The sequence below is a fragment of the Salvelinus alpinus genome, chromosome 5 (genome assembly GCF_045679555.1).
Source record: "Salvelinus alpinus chromosome 5, SLU_Salpinus.1, whole genome shotgun sequence".
NCBI lineage: Eukaryota > Metazoa > Chordata > Actinopteri > Salmoniformes > Salmonidae > Salvelinus > Salvelinus alpinus.
In genome coordinates, this window is record NC_092090.1 from 91,433,021 (window position 1) to 91,451,706 (window position 18,686).

Sequence of the window (18,686 nt, forward strand, 5' to 3'; positions counted from 1 at the left end):
TCTAGGAGCAACAACGGCTCAGCCGTGAAGTGGTAGGCCACACAAGCTCATAGAACGGGACCGCTAAGTGCTTAAGCGGGTAAAAATAGTCTATCTGTTGCAACACTCACTACCATGTTCCAAACTGCCTCTGGAAGCAACATCCGCACAAGAACAGTTTGTCGGGAGATTCATGAAATGGGGTTCCATGGCAGCCACACACAAGCCTAAGATCACCATGTGGAATGCCAAGCATCGGCTGGAGTGGTGTAAAGCTTGCCGCCATTGGACTCTGGAGCAGTGTAAACGCGTTCTCTGACAAGTCCGGCGGACGAATCTGGGTTTGGCGGATGCCAGGATAACGCTACCTGCCCCAACGAATAGTGACAACTGTAAAGTTTGGTGGAGGAGGAATAATGGTCTGGTGAAATCTTAATGTTACAACATACAATGACATTCTAGAAGATTCTGTGCTTCCAACTTTGTGGCCACAGTTTGGGGAAGGTCCTTTCCTGTTTCTGCATGACAATGCCCCTTGCACAAAGCGAGGTCCATACAGAAATGGTTTGTCGAGATCGGTGTGGAAGAACTAGACTGGCCTTCACAGAGCCCTGACCTCAACCCCATCGAACACCTCTGGGTTGAATTGGAACATCGACTGCGAGCCAGGTATAATCGCCCAACCTTATTAATGCTCTTATGGCTTATGGAAGCAAGTCCCCGCAGAAATGTTCCAACATCTAGTGGAAAGCCTTTCCAGAAAAGTGGAGTTTTTTCTAGCAGCAAAGGCGGGACCAACTCCATATTAATGCCCATGAGATGTTCGAAGAGCAGGTGTCCACATACTTGTGGTCATGTAGTGTATTTAATCATGGCTGCAGCTGAATGAATGTACGAGTGTTCAGAAACATCTAACGAAATTAATTAGGCTACAATATGTTGAAATATTAAGAGGTAAAGAAAATAACGCTATCCGTGCACTGTTATCCATTATGACGTTTGCAGATATTTTTCGAATCAGCAAGATTAGGACACCAGGAAATAAAATATCACATTACGAGATTCGCTTATGCAAAGTCTGTTCTTTGCCCGCGTGGTCAGACATCGGTCTGTCCCCACCGCGAGAACAAAAAAGATGGCTAATACTGTGGATGAGGACGAGCAACAACCATCTGCTGCTGAATGTAAGATCATCAGAGTTACTGTGAAAACACCAAAGGAAAAAGAGGACATCGCCATTCCAGAGAACAGCTCCATCAAACAGGTCAGTGCGGTCATTGGAACTGTCATATTTGCTTGTTGTGTGGAATCCATTTATTCGGTCAAGTCACGGTGTCTTATCGGAACATGGTCTAAACCACACACGGGGCAACTGTCAAGTATTTCTAAATCCTTTTTCTATTTCTAATTTTGACAGTACTAGACCTATGTGATGTTTTGGATTTTAACACTTACGTGTTTTCATGGATGTAAACTTTTATATGCCGCCGGGCCAGTGGTCCTGTCCCCACCGAGGTGCACCCACACACAGCTGGACTGATGCAATCAGCTTATTTGTGAATGATGCCATGTTTGTTGTTTGTGCCTACGTTACATTTTTCTTATTATGCTGTCTTCATGGCGATTACATTTTCTTTACTGTCGAAGGCCAAATGTGACTCCCAATGTCTGATATAGCCTACAGTAAAATGGGTTTTCTGTCTGTCTGCTACTTGGCAGGGATGAGTTCATGTCTCTCCCTGCCTGCCTGCCTTCTGTCTGTCTCTGTAGTTTAAGGAGCAGATAGCCCAGCGGTTCCAGGCACAAACAGAGCACCTGGTGCTCATCTTCGCTGGGAAGATCCTCAAAGATGCAGATCTGCTGAGTCACCAAGGCATCCACAACGGACTGACCGTCCACCTGGTCATCAAGACCCAGAGCAGGTACACACACACATTTCACACACTATGCATGTGAGTAGGTAAGAAAATATGAAAGCATTAAAGTTGTCCCCAAAATTGGATTGATGGACTATACTGTCCGTTTCCCTTTCTGTTGAAGGCCTCCGGAGTTGTGTGCCTCTCCTTCCAACAGCACTGCCTCAGAACAGGCCCAACCAGAAGGCCCTACCTCTGTCCCTGGACCCCCTCCTGTAGAACCTACCTCTGTCCCTCGACCCTCTCCTGTTTCTTCAGCCACCCCTACCCTCAGCCTTGGTAAGACCAGCTGTATCCCTCCCTTACCCCCTTTATCAACAACACATCCACCACACTGACCCTCAACACGGGGGCTCCTCGGGGTTGCGTGCTTAGCACCCTCCTGTATTCCCTATTCACCCACAACTGTGTGGCCGCGCATGACTCCAACACCATCATTAAGTTTGCAGACGACACGCCGGTGGTAGGCCTGATCACTGACGATGATGAGACAGGCTATAGAAGAGGAGGACAATAACCTGGCAGTGTGGTGCCAGAACAGCAACCTCTCCCTCAACGTCAGCAACACAAAGGAGCTGATCGTGGACTACAGGAAACGGAGGACCGAGCACACCCCCATTCACATTGATGGGGCTATAGTGGAGCGGGTCGAGAGCTTCAAGTTCCTCGGTGTCCACATCACTAAGGATCTATCATGGTCCACACACACCAACACAGTCGTGAAGACGGCACGACAATGCCCTTTCACCCTCAGGAAGCTGAAAATATCTAGTCAAATGGCTACCCAGACTATTCACATCGCCCCCCCCTCCCCTCTCCACACCACTGCCACTCTCTGTTGTCATCTATGCATAGTCACTTTAATTAGCTCTACCTACATGTAGAGTCCCTCATCTAACCGGTGCCCCCGCACATTGACTCTGTACCGGCACCCCCCTCTATATATTTTATTCGGCGCATGTGACTAATAACATTTGATTTAGTAATATGTACATATCTACCTCAAATCTGTTGTGCATGAACTTGGTACTGGTCTCCGTGTATACAGCCAAGTTATCATTAGTCATTGTGTATTTATTGTATACAGCCAAGTTATCATTACTCATTGTGTATTTATTGTATACAGCCAAGTTATCATTACTCATTGTGTATTTATTGTATACAGCCAAGTTATCATTAGTCATTGTGTATTTATTGTATACAGCCAAGTTATCATTAGTCATTGTGTATTTATTGTATACAGCCAAGTTATCATTACGTGTTTTACTTTTCTATTCTTTCTCTCTGCATTGTTGGGAAGGGCCATAAGCATTTCACTGTCAGTCTACACCTGTTGTTTGCGAAGCACGTGACAACATGTTTTTATTTGATCTGGGGCTTCCTGTGTGTGTGTGTGTGTGTGTGTGTGTGTGTGTGTGTGTATATATGGATGGATGAGATGGTAGCCAAATGTTTCTGATGGGTATTTGCTACGTCAACATTAAGCTTTGTCCAACAGGGTAGGTTTGGTAAAGCAATGAAACTGAGTAGAGTAAAAAATATATCTTTCTCGCCCTCTGTCTATATCCTGTAGGTCTAGGCAGTCCAGGGACAGCTGCTGCGGGTCCTGGTCTCGCTGAGCTGCAGAGGCAGCTGATGTCCAACCCTGAGCTGCTGGCCCATATTATGGACAGTCCCTTGGTCCAGGGCATGCTGTCCAACCCAGACATGATGAGACAGCTCATCATGGCCAACCCCCAGATGCAGCAGCTGCTGCAGCACAACCCCAACATCACCCACCTGTTCAACAACCCTGACGTCATGAGACAGGTGTGTGTGTTGCAGTTACCTTTGTGTCTGTGTTGTTATTCCTTTCGAACCTCATCTCTCTTCCCTGTGTCATTGTTCTCCTCTCCTTGTCCTGCAGACCCTGGAGATAGCACGGAACCCGACCATGATGCAGGAGATGTTGCGCAACCAGGACAGGGCACTAAGCAACAATGCCCTCCGCAGGATGTACACTGATGCTCATGCTCAGGGACCCGTGCTGAATGCTGCTGCTCAGGAACAGGTAGGTACACACACACAGCTCCTGATGGAACTTTAAAGTGTAATGTTAACACTTAATGCCAATCATTGACCAGGACAAGTAAAGGTAAATGAACTAACTAGTTTAGCTGGACTGTAACCCACTCTGTCTTGCTTAGATTGCAGGAAACCCTTTTGCTTCTCTGATGACCTCATCATCAGGGGAAACCCAGTCACCCCAGGTGGAAAATGGAGACCCCCTCACCAACCCCTGGGTTCCCCCTGCTTCCACAGACACCCCTACAGGCACCGCCACACTCACCACTACCCCCACCCAGTCCAGCAATGGCCCTCAGACCACCCTGCACAACCTAGGTCCTGCCATGGGAGGTAGAACATCTAACAGTGGTACAAACACACCCACATTTATGCTCACACACAGGTCAATGGAATAGAATGTTATATATTTTTTAACTGGTTGAATGGCTAGTCTTACCATGTAGGGACCTGCAAATTACCGCATGTGAGATAAATTACACATAAACAAAAAATTACTTGCCTGCAACCAAATTTAATTTGAATTTTGAATAATTTAGTCTAGACCATTTTTATTTTCTTTGAAGATGAAAAATTGCAATTTCAGTAAATTTTTTTGATTGGTCTTGTGCAGTTGTAAATCAAACATACGTTTTTTTCAATTTCAACGTATTTTTTAAGAAATGATGAATCGTGCAAGGGTGCCGATATACTTGACCGAATCTGTGGGCTTACACATTCATTAATAAGCTCCCCTGTATCCCCCAATGATTATTGTGTGGATATAGCAGGTATGTTCAATAGTCCGGGCATGCAGAGTCTTCTGCAGCAGATCACGGAGAACCCCACGCTGATGCACAACATGCTGTCAGCCCCCTACATGAGGAGCCTACTCAACAGTCTGAGCCAGAACCCTGACCTAGCAGCACAGGTACACACACACACACACACACACACACAGACACAGACACACACACACTTCTAATGTCCCTGAATGTTTTAGATGATGCTGAACAACCCACTGTTTTCTGGGAACCCTCAACTGCAGCAGCAAATGAGACAACAACTCCCAATGTTCCTCCAACAGGTTAGTGACCTTAAAACACCAAGTGGTGCTGGGATGACTATCCAGTAAGCTGTGATTGATCCTCTGACCGCTGTGAGAGTCTCTCTGATGGGTGTTTCCTCAGATGCAGAACCCTGAGATGCTGTCGGCCATGTCCAACCCCAGGGCCATGCAGGCACTGCTGCAGATCCAACAGGGACTGCAGACCCTTGCCACCGAGGCACCTGGATTCATACCAGGGTAGGAACACCAGTTCTCCATACCTCCACATGCACTTAGTCAGAACATCCATATATCAACATACACCTTCACTTTTCACCTCAAAGACCTCCACCTACAGTACCTCTTTAAGCGACCTATATTTTGTACTCCACCCACATAGTTCCTATAGCAACGTAGTGTTGAGCTGTGGTTGGCTGACGCCATGATGCCTGTCGTTCCTGTAGGGTTGGACTGGGAGGCGCCGGCTCAGATCTTAACCCTGCCCCTGGATTGTCATCAGACCCCGCCCCTAGTGACCTCAGCTGTGGGTCCCAGGTAGTCACGGAAACGGGTCAGCGGCAACAACAACAGTTTGTGCGTCAGATGCTAGACGCTCTCGCTAGCACCAATCAGCAGGTTAGCCCCAGAATTGATCTGCATTATTCTCCCAAAACCTGACCCTGTTTTACTTCAAGTCTCTCAAAGTGGTGTGTATGACCCAATCCTCAATCAACCTTTAAGCCCTATGTCCTATCATGCATTTAGGGGTTAATTTGGGATTGGACCTATGTTGTGTCTGGTGGGGAGGAGAGCATTAAACACATGCCCATCATCCCAAGTGGAAGACAAAGTACTGTACCTTTTGTGTGTAGGCTCAGACTGAAGAGCTGCCTTTCCAGCAGCAGGTGGAGCAGCTGACGACCATGGGCTTCCTCAACCCAGAGGCCAACCTGCAGGCCCTCATCGCTACCGGGGGAGACGTCAACGCTGCCGTAGAACGACTGCTGGACTCGCCACCCTTGTAATACACACACACTTCACACGTGCACATACAATTAACAAATTCACGTGCACACTCACTTGTACAATCATGCAGTTGTACGATCAGATGCTTGCACATTCTTCACTCACAGAGAACTAGTGAAACATGCACTCCTGAATGCCATTTATATTGTATATGTAAGCTGCTGAACTGTGAAGTGCAGGCCTGTCTGTGCTGTATGTTCTGAATGGCCTTAGTTGGTTCAGGCTCTAATCTGGATCATGCTGGCTTCTGCCATATTCCTTTATGCACTAAGAGAGTCCCATCCTAAGAGAGTCCCATCCTAAGAGAGTCCCATCCTAAGAGAGTCCCATCCTAAGAGTCCTATCCAAGGCTCTAAGAGTGAATATGCTGCTAGTCTCGCATCAAGATGTATTTCCCTGCTGCTACCAAGGCCTTAAACCCAAATCAGGATGCTAATATAACCCAAGGGTTCCCTACTGGTGACCCTTGAGAGCATGTGTATAGCAGTCTTAGTTGTGTGTGTAATGTGAACAGACTGCATTCATAATGCACTAAATGCTATGTGTTCTTTTTGCCACTTCATTATGGTATAGACTAGGGGAGGGCAGTTTTACCACTTCATTATGGTATAGACTAGGGGAGGCCAGTTTTACCACTTCATTATGGTATAGACTAGGGGAGGGCAGTTTTACCACTTCATTATGGTATAGACTAGGGGAGGGTAGTTTTACCACTTCATTATGGTATAGACTAGGGGAGGGTAGTTTTACCACTTCTTTATGGTATAGACTAGGGGAGGCCAGTTTTACCACTTCTTTATGGTATAGACTAGGGGAGGCCAGTTTTACCACTTCATTATGGTATAGACTAGGGGAGGCCAGTTTTGCCACTTCATTATGGTATAGACTAGGGGAGGCCAGTTTTGCCACTTCATTATGGTATAGACTAGGGGAGGGCAGTTTTACCACTTCATTATGGTATAGACTAGGGGAGGGCAGTTTTACCACTTCATTATGGTATAGACTAGGGGAGGGCAGTTTTACCACTTCATTATGGTATAGACTAGGGGAGGGCAGTTTTACCACTTCATTATGGTATAGACTAGGGGAGGCCAGTTTTACCACTTCATTATGGTATAGACTAGGGGAGGCCAGTTTTACCACTTCATTATGGTATAGACTAGGGGAGGGCAGTTTTACCACTTCATTATGGTATAGACTAGGGGAGGGCAGTTTTACCACTTCATTATGGTATAGACTAGGGGAGGGCAGTTTTACCACTTCATTATGGTATAGACTAGGGGAGGGCAGTTTTACCACTTCATTATGGTATAGACTAGGGGAGGCCAGTTTTACCACTTCATTATGGTATAGACTAGGGGAGGACAGTTTTACCACTTCATTATGGTATAGACTAGGGGAGGCCAGTTTTACCACTTCATTATGGTATAGACTAGGGGAGGCCAGTTTTACCACTTCATTATGGTATAGACTAGGGGGAGGCCAGAGGGAGGTGCTCATTTTGGAAGTGGGCTGCTCAATTGACTGTTACATGGAGCCGGCCTTTGCTGACAAGTTTCTTCAATAGCAGCCCCTCGTATCACACTTGCACAGCCTTGGATATGAGTGCAAGCTTGTAGCACTGATATTGATGTAGCAGTGATGTCCAATCAAGAATAAGTGCGCCTGTGGCTTTAGATTTATTCCCATTTGATAATACAATGACTCACTATGTAGCTCTATTTACCTCTATGTAGCTCTGTGCATTTTATTAACTCTTACAAAATGTACTTTTGACTTACGTGTTATTTCATGGTTATTATGGGTTGTTGTTTTATTGTCTAATGTTCAAACCCTCATAGTATGTTCTTTATGCTCCTACGGTTAGGCTTATATGTGGAGGATGAAGTGTTTTTTTCTTTCTAAACCTCATGTTTCATATTTTTCATGTCTTTAATGTATTCATTGTACAATTTTAATGTATTAATTGTACTGCACCACTGAAACTGGCTAGTGTGACAAAAACAATGTGCTCTGTCCACCACTGGACGGCACTGTTGACTCAACTCTTCTGCCTCGAGGGAAAATATACAATTCAGGAGCCATTGAAGTACTTACTGTACATGCAAAAAACGGGAGCAGGAATGGAATCTTAATAATATACCTGAATGGATAGAGTAGAATCTTTAGAGTGCTCAGCAAAGCAATTACTGAAGTCACTTTCTTAGCACATTGCTAGTACGGTGATGATACCAACTGCCTTGGAAAATTGTAGCCTTCATCGTTTTGGTTTTAGCATTTAATTTGTATTCATTCTCCTGTGTGCTGGTTAATAAAGTGAAATGGAAAAAACAAGATTGCTTTGTGTGTGTTAGTCTTTGTCAATGTGTACACAAACTGCAAAGCCATGGTCATTCCTGATGTACACATGCAGTGCCGATTTTAGAATGTACATCTTGGTGGGGTAAAAAAAATGAAGTGCATGCCAGCAAAGCCACTACACAACACTAAACAATACATTAATTGCACTATAACGGTGACAAACAGTGCCCACAGTGCCCACAGTGCCCCTAACTGTTAGGGCCTACATAAAGCTGTTCCAACAGTAGTCCCAACATCTTACACCTGGCTATCAGCGGGGCCTTGTCTGGCAGCGAAACAGTTCATTCAGCCTCATTTACTCCTTTTTAAAAAACTATGATATGGCTGACTTTTGTTAACAAATGTGGTTTCTAATGACAATTGAGATGTACAAACTATGGCATAAGGGGACGACAAATGGAAGCAAGCCGTAATTTCTATTCAAGACAATGAGCGAGCTAGGACGGACGTAGTCCCTGGCATATTACATCATTTATGCAGCAGCATACAATACATTTTTGGACTGACCTTGTGCTGTGCTCACTTGAACAAGAAGGTGGTGCGGTGGACCTTCGTGGGCAAATTTTGTCATCAAAGTCTGGCATTCTCTGGATTTATGGTGCTTTCAAGACAACTGGGAACTCGGAAAAAACAAGGTTGAATCATGATGACGTCATTGATCTTCAGGTCGCAGCTCTAGAAAGAGGCTGGATTTACAATTCCAGAGTTGGATGACCGTTCAAAACTTATTTTCCCAGTCGGAGCTTGTTTATTCCCGACTTCCCAGTTGTCTTGAACTCACTCAAATCAAGTTTTCGCAGTTCAGAGTTAACAGTTGTTTTGAGCGCGGCACAAATCAAGCTTCATTGACAGCATGGCCAATGTTGAATGTTTATCATTTTCAATTTGGAAAAGAGCCTCTTAATCCCAGATTTGGGACTACACAGCCACTGTCACTGATTCCTTCCAAACCCCTCATTGTTGAATTTGCGATTTCCAACTTGTTGTGTAATGTTTATGTCCAATGGCCGATGAGCACCGATATGTTTTATCTATAATTTCTCTTCATTATTTCTCTTCATATGACAAGGATTAAAAAGGATTTGCCAGTAGATTGTCGACTTGATTCATGATGATGACTGCTAGCTAAGATTTTGAAAGTATATTGTTGACATGATCAGTCTAATCAAACCTACTGTACATATAACGTGATTTGATGTTATTTTATATGTGGCCAATGAGCTTGAGCCTTCTTGAATGGGCACTTCTAATGTAACTCTAAGGCAGCACCCAAGGGGCTAGAATTTTTTACGTCTACCCTTAGACTTGGCGGTGATGTAGTGTCCCCATGAGTGACACAGCACTGAGCCAATCACGGCGCAACGCTCCGTATTTTCTGCTGGCTTTCCCCACCACTACAGAAAGCACTGAGCTATTCAACAAAAAAAAGCAAAACGTGGGGCTCAAAACGTGAATAGATTTGCTTATTTTTTGGTTCCTCGTGAATACACCCCAGTAATGGATGTTATATCGAATCAAATTTTCAAATCAAATGTATTTATATAGCCCTTCTTACATCAGCTGATATCTCAAAGTGCTGTATAGAAACCCAGCCTAAAACCCCAAACAGCAAGCAATGCAGGTGTAGTCAAGGTCTTCTCCACTAGGGTTCCCCAAAGTTGGTCCTGGGGCCACCCCTGGGTGTACATTTTGGTTTTTCCCTTCACACTACACAGCTGATTCAAACAACCGACTCATCATCAAGCTGTGATTATTTGAATCCGCTGTGTAGTGCTAGGGCAAAACCAAAACATGCACCCGGGGAGGGGGGGGGGCCCAGGACCGACATTGGGAAACCCTCTTCTTCACCACTGCCTTGTAGCACATCTAGATGTCCAGCAGATGGGACTATATATCTGATCTTGAGTTGCAGTTATGTGCATTGCAACTTTTCATTTGGAATTGATCTTACATGGTGAGAAATTGTCATCCAATGGGTTTTGAGAAGGAAGAAAGGAGAGAGGACGCGAGGAATCAAGGAAACGCAATTGAGATTCTCGCATGGTCTTACGATGTTTTGAGGTTTGTATACCGAAAGGGTATGGATACTGTAAGTGTAGAAACACTGGTGGGTGTGTGTATATGTGTGGACGTGCTTAACTACACTTGTTGGGAACATGAGTCCCCACAAGAAGAGTAAACTAACAAACATTTGACCAACTGGGGACATTTTGTTCATCCCCACAAGGTCAAATACTATTTCTAGGGGGTTTAGGGTTACGGTTAGAATTAGTGTTAGGGGTTAGAGTACGGGTTAAGGTTAGGTTTTTGGGTTAAGGTACGGGTTAGGGAGAATAAGATTTTGAATGGGACTGAATTGTGTGTCCCCACAAGGTTAGTTGTACAAGACCGTGTGATATGAGAGTGGTGGTGGGGAGTTTACAAGGATTAGAGGCTCCTGAAATACCCTTGTTGGGGGTGGGAGGTGAATCATTCCCCTGAAACAGCTCTATGATTCTGTGGGGTCTTCCCAAGAGGCCCCTAACCCCTCTTTGATGCTATGGGCGATAGATTTCTAATTTAGGTTTCTAATGGGGCTAACCCCCCATACATGACATCAGACAGGCATAGTTACAAAATAGTGTGTAGGTCTGTGTCACCATTTAAGAATGCCTATACTGTATTGACCAAGAATCACTTGGAGGAAAGACGTCCAGGCAGAAATGACTGAGAGCTTCCTCAACTGGTGTGACCTGGAAAAACTTGTCCTGAACCGAGTGAGATGGAGGACATTCGTCAACGGCCTATGCTCCGTTAAGGAGCTATGGGCATAAATCAAGTAAGTCATACTGTATTGTAATACTATTTAAGATTTTATTTAACCTTTATTTAACTAGGCAAGTCAGTTATGAACAAATTCTTATTTACAATGACGGCCTAGCCCGGCCAAACCCGGACAACGCTGGGCCAATTGTGCGCCGGCCTATGGGACTCCCAATCATGGCCGGTTGTGATACAGCCTGGATACGAACCAGCGACTGTAGTGACGCCTCCTGCACTGAGATGCAGTGCCTTAGATCGCTGCACCACTCGGGAGTGCCTCGGGAGTGGCATTATTATTGCAATGTTTTCAAACATTTCCCTCAACTCAGCTAGGTTTCTTAGACCCAAGCCTATTGGATTAAAAAACACATTCAATAGAGATTCTGCATCTAGCATGTGTCATATAATCAGAAACGGATTTATTGTGCTTTGTAAAATAAAATAATATAAAAGTCTGACATGATATGTAATTGTTTTGTAGCACACAGTGCAGTCCAGTATGTTGTCTTTGATTTGAGAGTCCATGATCATGATCTCTGGTTATGAAAGTTGGCGGAGATGCTCCTGTATCTCCCTGCAGATGTCATCCGTGCTCCTCCGAATATCAAGCAGCAACGTGTTCTCCTCTTCCGCCGGTGGCTCCAGAACATCAAACTGAGAGCGCAGGAGACCAGGCTGCATGAAATGTCCCCTCCGGGCCACCATCCTTGCATGGATCAGATCATATGTCCCGTACAGGAAGAGGAACCAGACGCCGGGCAGGCTGCACATGTGCAGGCCTGCTGTGTCCGAGCTGTAGGTCAGGGCCTCGGAGCCAAACAGCAGAACCTGCCTGTAAAGTCGCCTCAGAGCTGAACACACCATGATGGCATCACCCCCTGAAGACCTCTCCCTATTGAAGACAGACCCACAACTTCCAACATCATACAAGACAAACCAGAAGTGCCCATACGGAAAAAAATTGCAGTCAGAGTGCCGTATAACTGCTGTATAGAGTGCAGTATAACTGTAGTATGTTGCAAATACTGCGTCCAAAATATATATTTTTTTACCGCAGTATTTTGCAGTTCAACTCCAGTTCAACTGAAGTTATTCTGCAATTACTGCGTCAAAAATACCACAGTCGAATGCAGTTACTGCAGTTTCAAAACTGCAATCTTCTTTTGTAAGGGTGGAATTTGCTGTGCAAAAGTCTGTATCATGATACACATTGTACATCTAACAACAATGTTATACAAACATTCAAGAACACTTAAAACATGTATAAAACAGTGATTACATGTGACTGGGGAGAGTTTTCATCAGATGGGTTAAAATGGACAACCTCCATGTTGAAAACAACTAGCGGGATCAGGAAGGAGTGTGTGACTAACTGGGAAAGTGAGAAGGCGGATTACTAGGAGAATCTGAGTCCGGAAGGGGAGCAGATCTCTTTGAAGTTGTCACACAGAATTTAAGTGAGAGCTGTCACTTTCATCCCTCTCTCACTCCCTCTCTCCCTCCCTCTGTGCTCTGTAACTCCCTCTCTCCATCTTCATCTCATCTTATTTTAAGAATGCATTTCTGATCTGGTGTTTTTTCTCGCATTCTTTCCACCCAACTCTATCATATCAGCCTTTGCGATAGATTTGAGACTGTTCCATAAAAGAAAGAGATTGTGACTAACTGTTCCACTATGTGTATTTGCATATATAATAGGTGGTTATACATGTATAATGATGTGTACGTAGCCTATAATTACCTTTGAATGACAGCATGCAGTTTCAGCAGCCAAGGCAGTCTGTCCTGATGAATTAGAATAATCAGACACAGATGAGTCACAGGATCGGTTTCAGATCAAAATACTGAAACAGAATCAGAGTCCTGTGTTGTGATTTCCAGCCAACATAACAAGCCAGCTCTATCTCTAGTGGTCTCCCCATATCCCTGTCACTGACTGTCTCCGTCTCTCTCTACAGGGGGCATTGGCTCTAAGTATCAGCCAACAGGGCTACATAAGAGAGGTAAGCCTTAGTGAACTCACTCATGCACATCATATTTACTTTGGACATCATAAATGATGGAACTTGATGAAACAGCTCCCTTTGACACTAAGTGTAGGGTGACACTAAGTGAAGGTTGAGTTATTAAAACACTGCGTAGAATAATCAGAGGCGTGATGATAGCCTAAGAGAAGTGATGTGAGTGATTTGGTTACCTGGTCAGTCAGAGGCTCCCCACGAGCCATTTTCTCAACATTTTCCCGCGGGTGAAAGTCATCTCCCTCGTGCAGCGGCCACCCGAGCTGAGAACAGACACAGGTGAGGTGAGTGGAGTGCCAAACCAGACCTGGGTTCAAATATATGATTATTTAAGTATTTGTATTTTAAATACTTATTTTCTGTGTATTTTAGCTAGTATTTTCAAATACACTGGCCAAATCAACTACCGCTACTTATATTTGAAGTATCTGAATACCTACTTGTGAAACCAAATACTCAAAGACTTGTTTTACTAATTGTAAAACCAAATACACAAAAATACTCACAAACCAAATACTCAAATACTTTTTTCCAAATACATTTCAAATACCCCTAAATACCCTGCCCTAAAAAATGTACAAAAAGGCAAATGTTTATATACAATACAAAGTAGGCCTATGTTTTCAATAACTAAAGTATTTAGGCATTTGGAGAAAGTGTGTATATTTGTATTTTCAAATACACAGCCCAAAACAACTACTTCAAATATAAGTAGTTGTAAATATATGCAAATACTTCCAAATACATTACAATATTCAACTACTTTTTCAAACAATCTTTGTTTAAATTATTTGTTCGAAATGTATTTAATAGCAATTGAAATACAGTAACCTAAATAGTATTTGAACCCTGGTCAGCAGAGACACAAGTGGGCGGAGTGCGCTGAATCCCAGGTCAAAGTTTGAGAGCACCGTTCAATGTCTACCTTGTGTGACAGGAAGGCCCCTAGTGTTGTCCTGTGTGGGAGAGAAAAAGCATTAAGGCTCGGACAGTAGCTACAGTGAGGCTAACCAGGCCAATATTACGATTCTCATAAACCGATAATACACATAACCTAAACAGACTGATTTCACTGCTATGATGCGCGGTTCCGCAGGGAAATAGTACATCCATACATAGGCCAGTCTAGGATATTCCAGAATGCGGCTCACTGTTGAGCGGATGTGAATGCGATATCTAGTAGGCTACTGTGTGCTTCCCAAACGATAAACTAAAACAGGGACACCTACTTTCCGCAGCCAGACACTCCCATTATAACATATATCATTTCGCTGGGTGTCAGTACGGCCTGATGCCCAGGCGAAGCCCAGACGCTCCAGTGTAGATCATGTACAGGAAAACAGCTCTGCAGGTTGTTTTGGTATTGAGCGTAATGACGCAATACATGTCTTGCCTGCCGCCTGCCCCTTTCAGTTTAAAGCGACAGTACACGTTTCAAAACCAAATTGGACGCGGCGCATCATATGGCCCAAATACATTAAATGAGTTTTCAATTTTTATGTGAATGACGAAAGATATTAAATCGTTTGAAATCTATGTCCAATATGGATGGAAATGAAAATAGATCAAGTAGTCGTAATGTCGTGGGACAGGATCAAGTCCGTATGGATGGTCCAAGTTTAGCTACATGAGAGTATTGTTTTGATATAACCATTGCTGAAGCATGTGGTTATTGGCTCACCCCAGAGACCTATAGCCTAAGCAGTGGTGTGGTAACCATGCCATGGGTCACCTGAGGCGTCAGCCATGTTCATCGCAGCTGGGAATGATTCTAACACCATGCCAGTTGTTATGTGCCAACTATAGGCTTAATCATTAGAGATTATTCTCATAAATATATTAGGCCTGTTACACCTCCTGTGAGTGATCTCATGGTACACCTGTTTGATTATTTATTGGACAAAACTGTACCCAAAAGTGGCATATCGCGAAAGAGCGAATTGACAGAGGAGCGCGCATCTTGTTAATGACATCAGAGAGAGAAGGCAGACCGGTCCCTTCTTGCAGGCGACAGATGCAGCCTCTCCCACCTCGCCAGTCTCTTGCATCCATTCCTACGCTGAACGCGTCACTGCCAGTAAAAGCGTTTGTTTGATATGTGGAACAGGCAAATCAGGGCAGAAGAATGAAAATGCTTCGGTTTCGTAGTCCAAGCCTCCGCTCTCTGGATCAAGAGATCCAGGTCACGATTCGGTTACTGGATGACTCGGAGATCTCGTGCAGCATCCAGGTAAAGGGCGACCATGCTCGCGCAGCCCGCATGCAATGATCTTTATTGTGATTGTTACGAACCGTGGCATAATTGCGTCGGATGTTGACTGCCATGATCACATTATCGGGGTAAGATTGTAGGCTATTTTTATTAATTCACTGGCTTCATTAGAACATCTGGCTGTTTGTGGTTTCAAGTCGCATATTTTAGTATAGGTGACAAAACACTGGTTAGCCGTTCTTTTTCCTCACAAGGATTAATCTCCCCCCTCCAACGTTAGTAGTCTAGTCTTATTTAGCTGATAGCTACTGTAGCAACACATTAACGTACACTACCATTACACACTTTACACTACAATTGATCAGAAAATGTGTGACATATCTAAATAATAAATATATATATATCGGCGTAGACTTTATTTATTATTATTGTTGTGTAATAATAATAACAACCACTACCCAGTAGTGAATTTCTCATATTGATTGCATAAATCAACGCTGTGAATTTATCTATTAAAAAGCGTCAAAGACAGTGAACACCGGTTTCCCAAAGGGGGGGACCGGTGTTTATAGTTATCTGTCATTAAACTGTTGATGTTTGACCAGACTCACAACCATAACACTGACCATGTCAAACTAAGAGTCTCTGTGTTCATGTACAGCTGCCCAATCAATGATTTACAACCACTCTTAAATGCTGTGAGAGTGTCTGTGTGTGTGTGTATGTAAGAGACAAACAGAGAGAGAGAGAGAAAGTGTGTGTGTGTGTGTGTGTGTGAGAAGGAGAGAGAGAGAGATAGTGTGTATGTGTGTGTGAGAGAGAAGTTGTGTGTGTGTGTGTGTGTGTGAGAGAGAAGGGGTGTGTGTGTGTGTGTGTGTGTGTGTGTGTGTGTGTGTGTGTGTGTGTGTGTGTGTGTGTGTGTGTGTGTGTGTGTGTGTGTGTGTGTGTGTGTGTGTGTGTGTAAGAGAGAAATAGAGAGACAGAAAGTGTGTGTGTGTGAGAGAGAGAAAGTGTGTGTGTGTGTGTGTGTGTGTGTGTGTGTGTGTGTGTGTGTGTGTGTGTGTGTGTGTGTGTGTGTGTGTGTGTGTGTGTGTGTGAGAGAGAGAGAGAGAGAGAGAGAGAAAGAAAGAGAAAGAGAGCGAGTGTGTGAGTGTGTGAGAGAGAGAGAGAGAGAGAGAGAGAGAGAGAGAGAGAGAGAGAGAGAGAGAGAGAGAGAGAGAAGGTGTGTGTGTGTGTGTGTGTGCGTGTGTCAGTGAGTGCACGGTCAGGAGGAAATGTCTGTGTTGTAGCTAAATGCATTTTTCAGTCGTTGTGTCTTAATGGGTTTCTGTTCCAGGGTGAATTCTTCTGCATATTTCATGAACTTCCGCCGAGTTCGTTCTGCTCCGACAACATTCTTTTTAATGTTAGAAGGCTTCTTCTCTGTTCTTTCTTCATATGTAGGTCATCAGAAGCCACAGATGTAAGACACAGACTGAAAATGTCATGGTGTGGGTTGGTTTCTGGAGCATTTCTGTGGAGTTGTGTGGAGTTGTGTTCCTCGGACAGATGTCACATTTGGAGTGACGTTCAAAACCGTGCTAGAGATGCATTCACAACAGTACTTAGTGTAGGAAGTTACAATGTGAGAGGGAGAAATGTAATGCATTGCTTAATTTGAGCCAATAGGTTACTACTACAGATTAAGCATCATTCTTATTGGTTGCCATGTAGTCCCACCCTCGATTGACAGCTCTCACAAGATGCTAAATTGATTTTTTTTAATGCTGAGTGTGTTTTCCAGTGCTGGTGTGGATTAGATTGGCTGTGTTGAGTGTGTGGTGTTGAGCCTGGGGGTAAATGTGTCTACTGTAGCTCACTGCTCTCGTGTTCAGTCTAAATGTAAAACCGAACCTGCTGAGGGAGACAAGCCCAAACAATCAATATTCCCTGACCTCCATCCTCCCTCCCCCCAATACACCTCTCCCTCACCTTCTCCTCTCCTCTTTCACCCTCTGTCTACTGTCAAGTGGCAGTTCCATCCTAGCCCTTATGAAGAGATGACCAAAAGTCCTCGGTCGTCATGCGTTTGAAAGTAGTTTTGTGTTCTACTGTTATGGCTGGGGATTTTTTGACATGTACCAAAAAACTAAGCCATTATTATGAAAAGCAAATGTTTGGCCAAAGATACTTGGTTGGACATGTAAGGAATTGCGGAAGCCCTTCAAAATGGAAATTGCCAGCATTTTGATTCTCTCTTTCCCTCTCTTTCTCTCTCTCACTCTCTCGCTCTCTCTCTCTCGCTCGCTCTCTTTCTCTCTCTCGCTCGCTCTCTCCCCTCTCTCTCTGTCTTCTCAGACAGCCCATGTATAATTAAGGATGATCATTGTCCTTCATGAGGCCAACATTAGTCAGGTGTCACTGATGCCCGGCACTTTGTGTGTGTGTGTGTGTGTGTGTGTGTGTGTGTGTGTGTGTGTGTGTGTGTGTGTGTGTGTGTGTGTGTGTGTGTGTGTGTGTGTGTGTGTGTGTGTGTGTGTGTGTGTGTGTGTCTTCATAGTATTGTGATATCAGACCAGATGAGAGCCTTTTATAGCCTCCTCCGGATGAGTGTATTTCCGTCCATTATAAAGTCACCTTACCGATACATTACCGATACATTACTGATACATTATTGATACATTACCGATACATTACCGATACATTACCGATACATTATCGATACATTACCGATACATTATCGATACATTACTGATACATTATCGATACATTACCGATACATTAGCGATACATTATTGATACATTACCGATACATTAGCGATACATTATCGATACATTACCGATACATTACCGATACATTATCGATACATTACCGATACATTACCGATACATTACCGATACATTATCGATACATTACCGATACATTATCGATACATTACCGAAACATTACCGATACATTATCGATACATTCTCGACACATTACCGATACATTACCGATGCATTATCGATACATTACCGATACATTATCGATACATTACCGATACATTACCGATACATTACCGATACATTACCGATACATTTCTATTTAAGAATCTGTAAACAGATAGGAGCAATCATCATATTTCAAAGGTCTGTGAGGAAAGGAGAGAGAAAGAGGGAGGTGTGTGTGTGTGTGTGTGTGTGTGTGTGTGTGTGTGTGTGTGTGTGTGTGTGTGTGTGTGTGTGTGTGTGTGTGTGTGTGTGTGTGTGTGTGTGTGTGTGTGTGTGTTTGAGGCAGTGCTGGTGTTTCAGTTAGTAGG

General features: G+C 44.0%; 3 protein-coding genes across 6 annotated transcripts in view; 2 read left to right on the forward strand and 1 right to left on the reverse strand.

Annotated features, from left to right (window-relative positions):
* Nucleotides 1-809: 809 nt before the first annotated feature.
* On the forward strand, nt 810-8,346 carry LOC139577202 (ubiquilin-1-like). 3 transcript variants are annotated; one of them, XM_071404134.1, is made up of 11 exons: nt 810-1,243; nt 1,750-1,901; nt 2,020-2,174; nt 3,469-3,704; nt 3,802-3,945; nt 4,082-4,310; nt 4,730-4,869; nt 4,942-5,025; nt 5,129-5,244; nt 5,451-5,622; nt 5,859-8,346. In XM_071404134.1, the coding sequence occupies exons 1-11, from the start codon at nt 1,049-1,051 to the stop codon at nt 6,009-6,011; spliced, it is 1,776 nt and encodes a 591-aa protein (XP_071260235.1). In that variant the 5' UTR covers nt 810-1,048; the 3' UTR covers nt 6,012-8,346. The 3 variants fall into 3 exon arrangements, with proteins under 3 accessions (XP_071260235.1, XP_071260236.1, XP_071260233.1); XM_071404135.1 differs by having other exon boundaries at nt 4,082-4,292; nt 4,727-4,869; XM_071404132.1 differs by having other exon boundaries at nt 811-1,243; nt 4,727-4,869.
* Nucleotides 8,347-11,572: 3,226 nt separating this feature from the next.
* Nucleotides 11,573-14,582, reverse strand: LOC139577203 (probable gluconokinase). Its single transcript, XM_071404136.1, has 5 exons — nt 14,426-14,582; nt 14,122-14,152; nt 13,373-13,459; nt 12,917-12,960; nt 11,573-12,067 (listed from the first exon to the last, which is right to left on the reverse strand). The coding sequence occupies exons 1-5, from the start codon at nt 14,461-14,463 to the stop codon at nt 11,716-11,718; spliced, it is 552 nt and encodes a 183-aa protein (XP_071260237.1). The 5' UTR covers nt 14,464-14,582; the 3' UTR covers nt 11,573-11,715.
* Nucleotides 14,583-15,072: 490 nt separating this feature from the next.
* frmd3 (FERM domain containing 3) overlaps nt 15,073-18,686 on the forward strand; it is a 96,571-nt gene continuing 92,957 nt past the window's right edge. Inside the window, exon 1 of one of the 2 annotated variants that reach the window (XM_071404137.1) lies at nt 15,073-15,426. In XM_071404137.1, coding sequence (XP_071260238.1) covers nt 15,322-15,426 — 105 coding nt within the window. In that variant the 5' untranslated portion in view covers nt 15,073-15,321. The remainder of the gene's footprint in view (nt 15,427-18,686) is intronic. The other variant, XM_071404138.1, reaches the window with a different exon arrangement.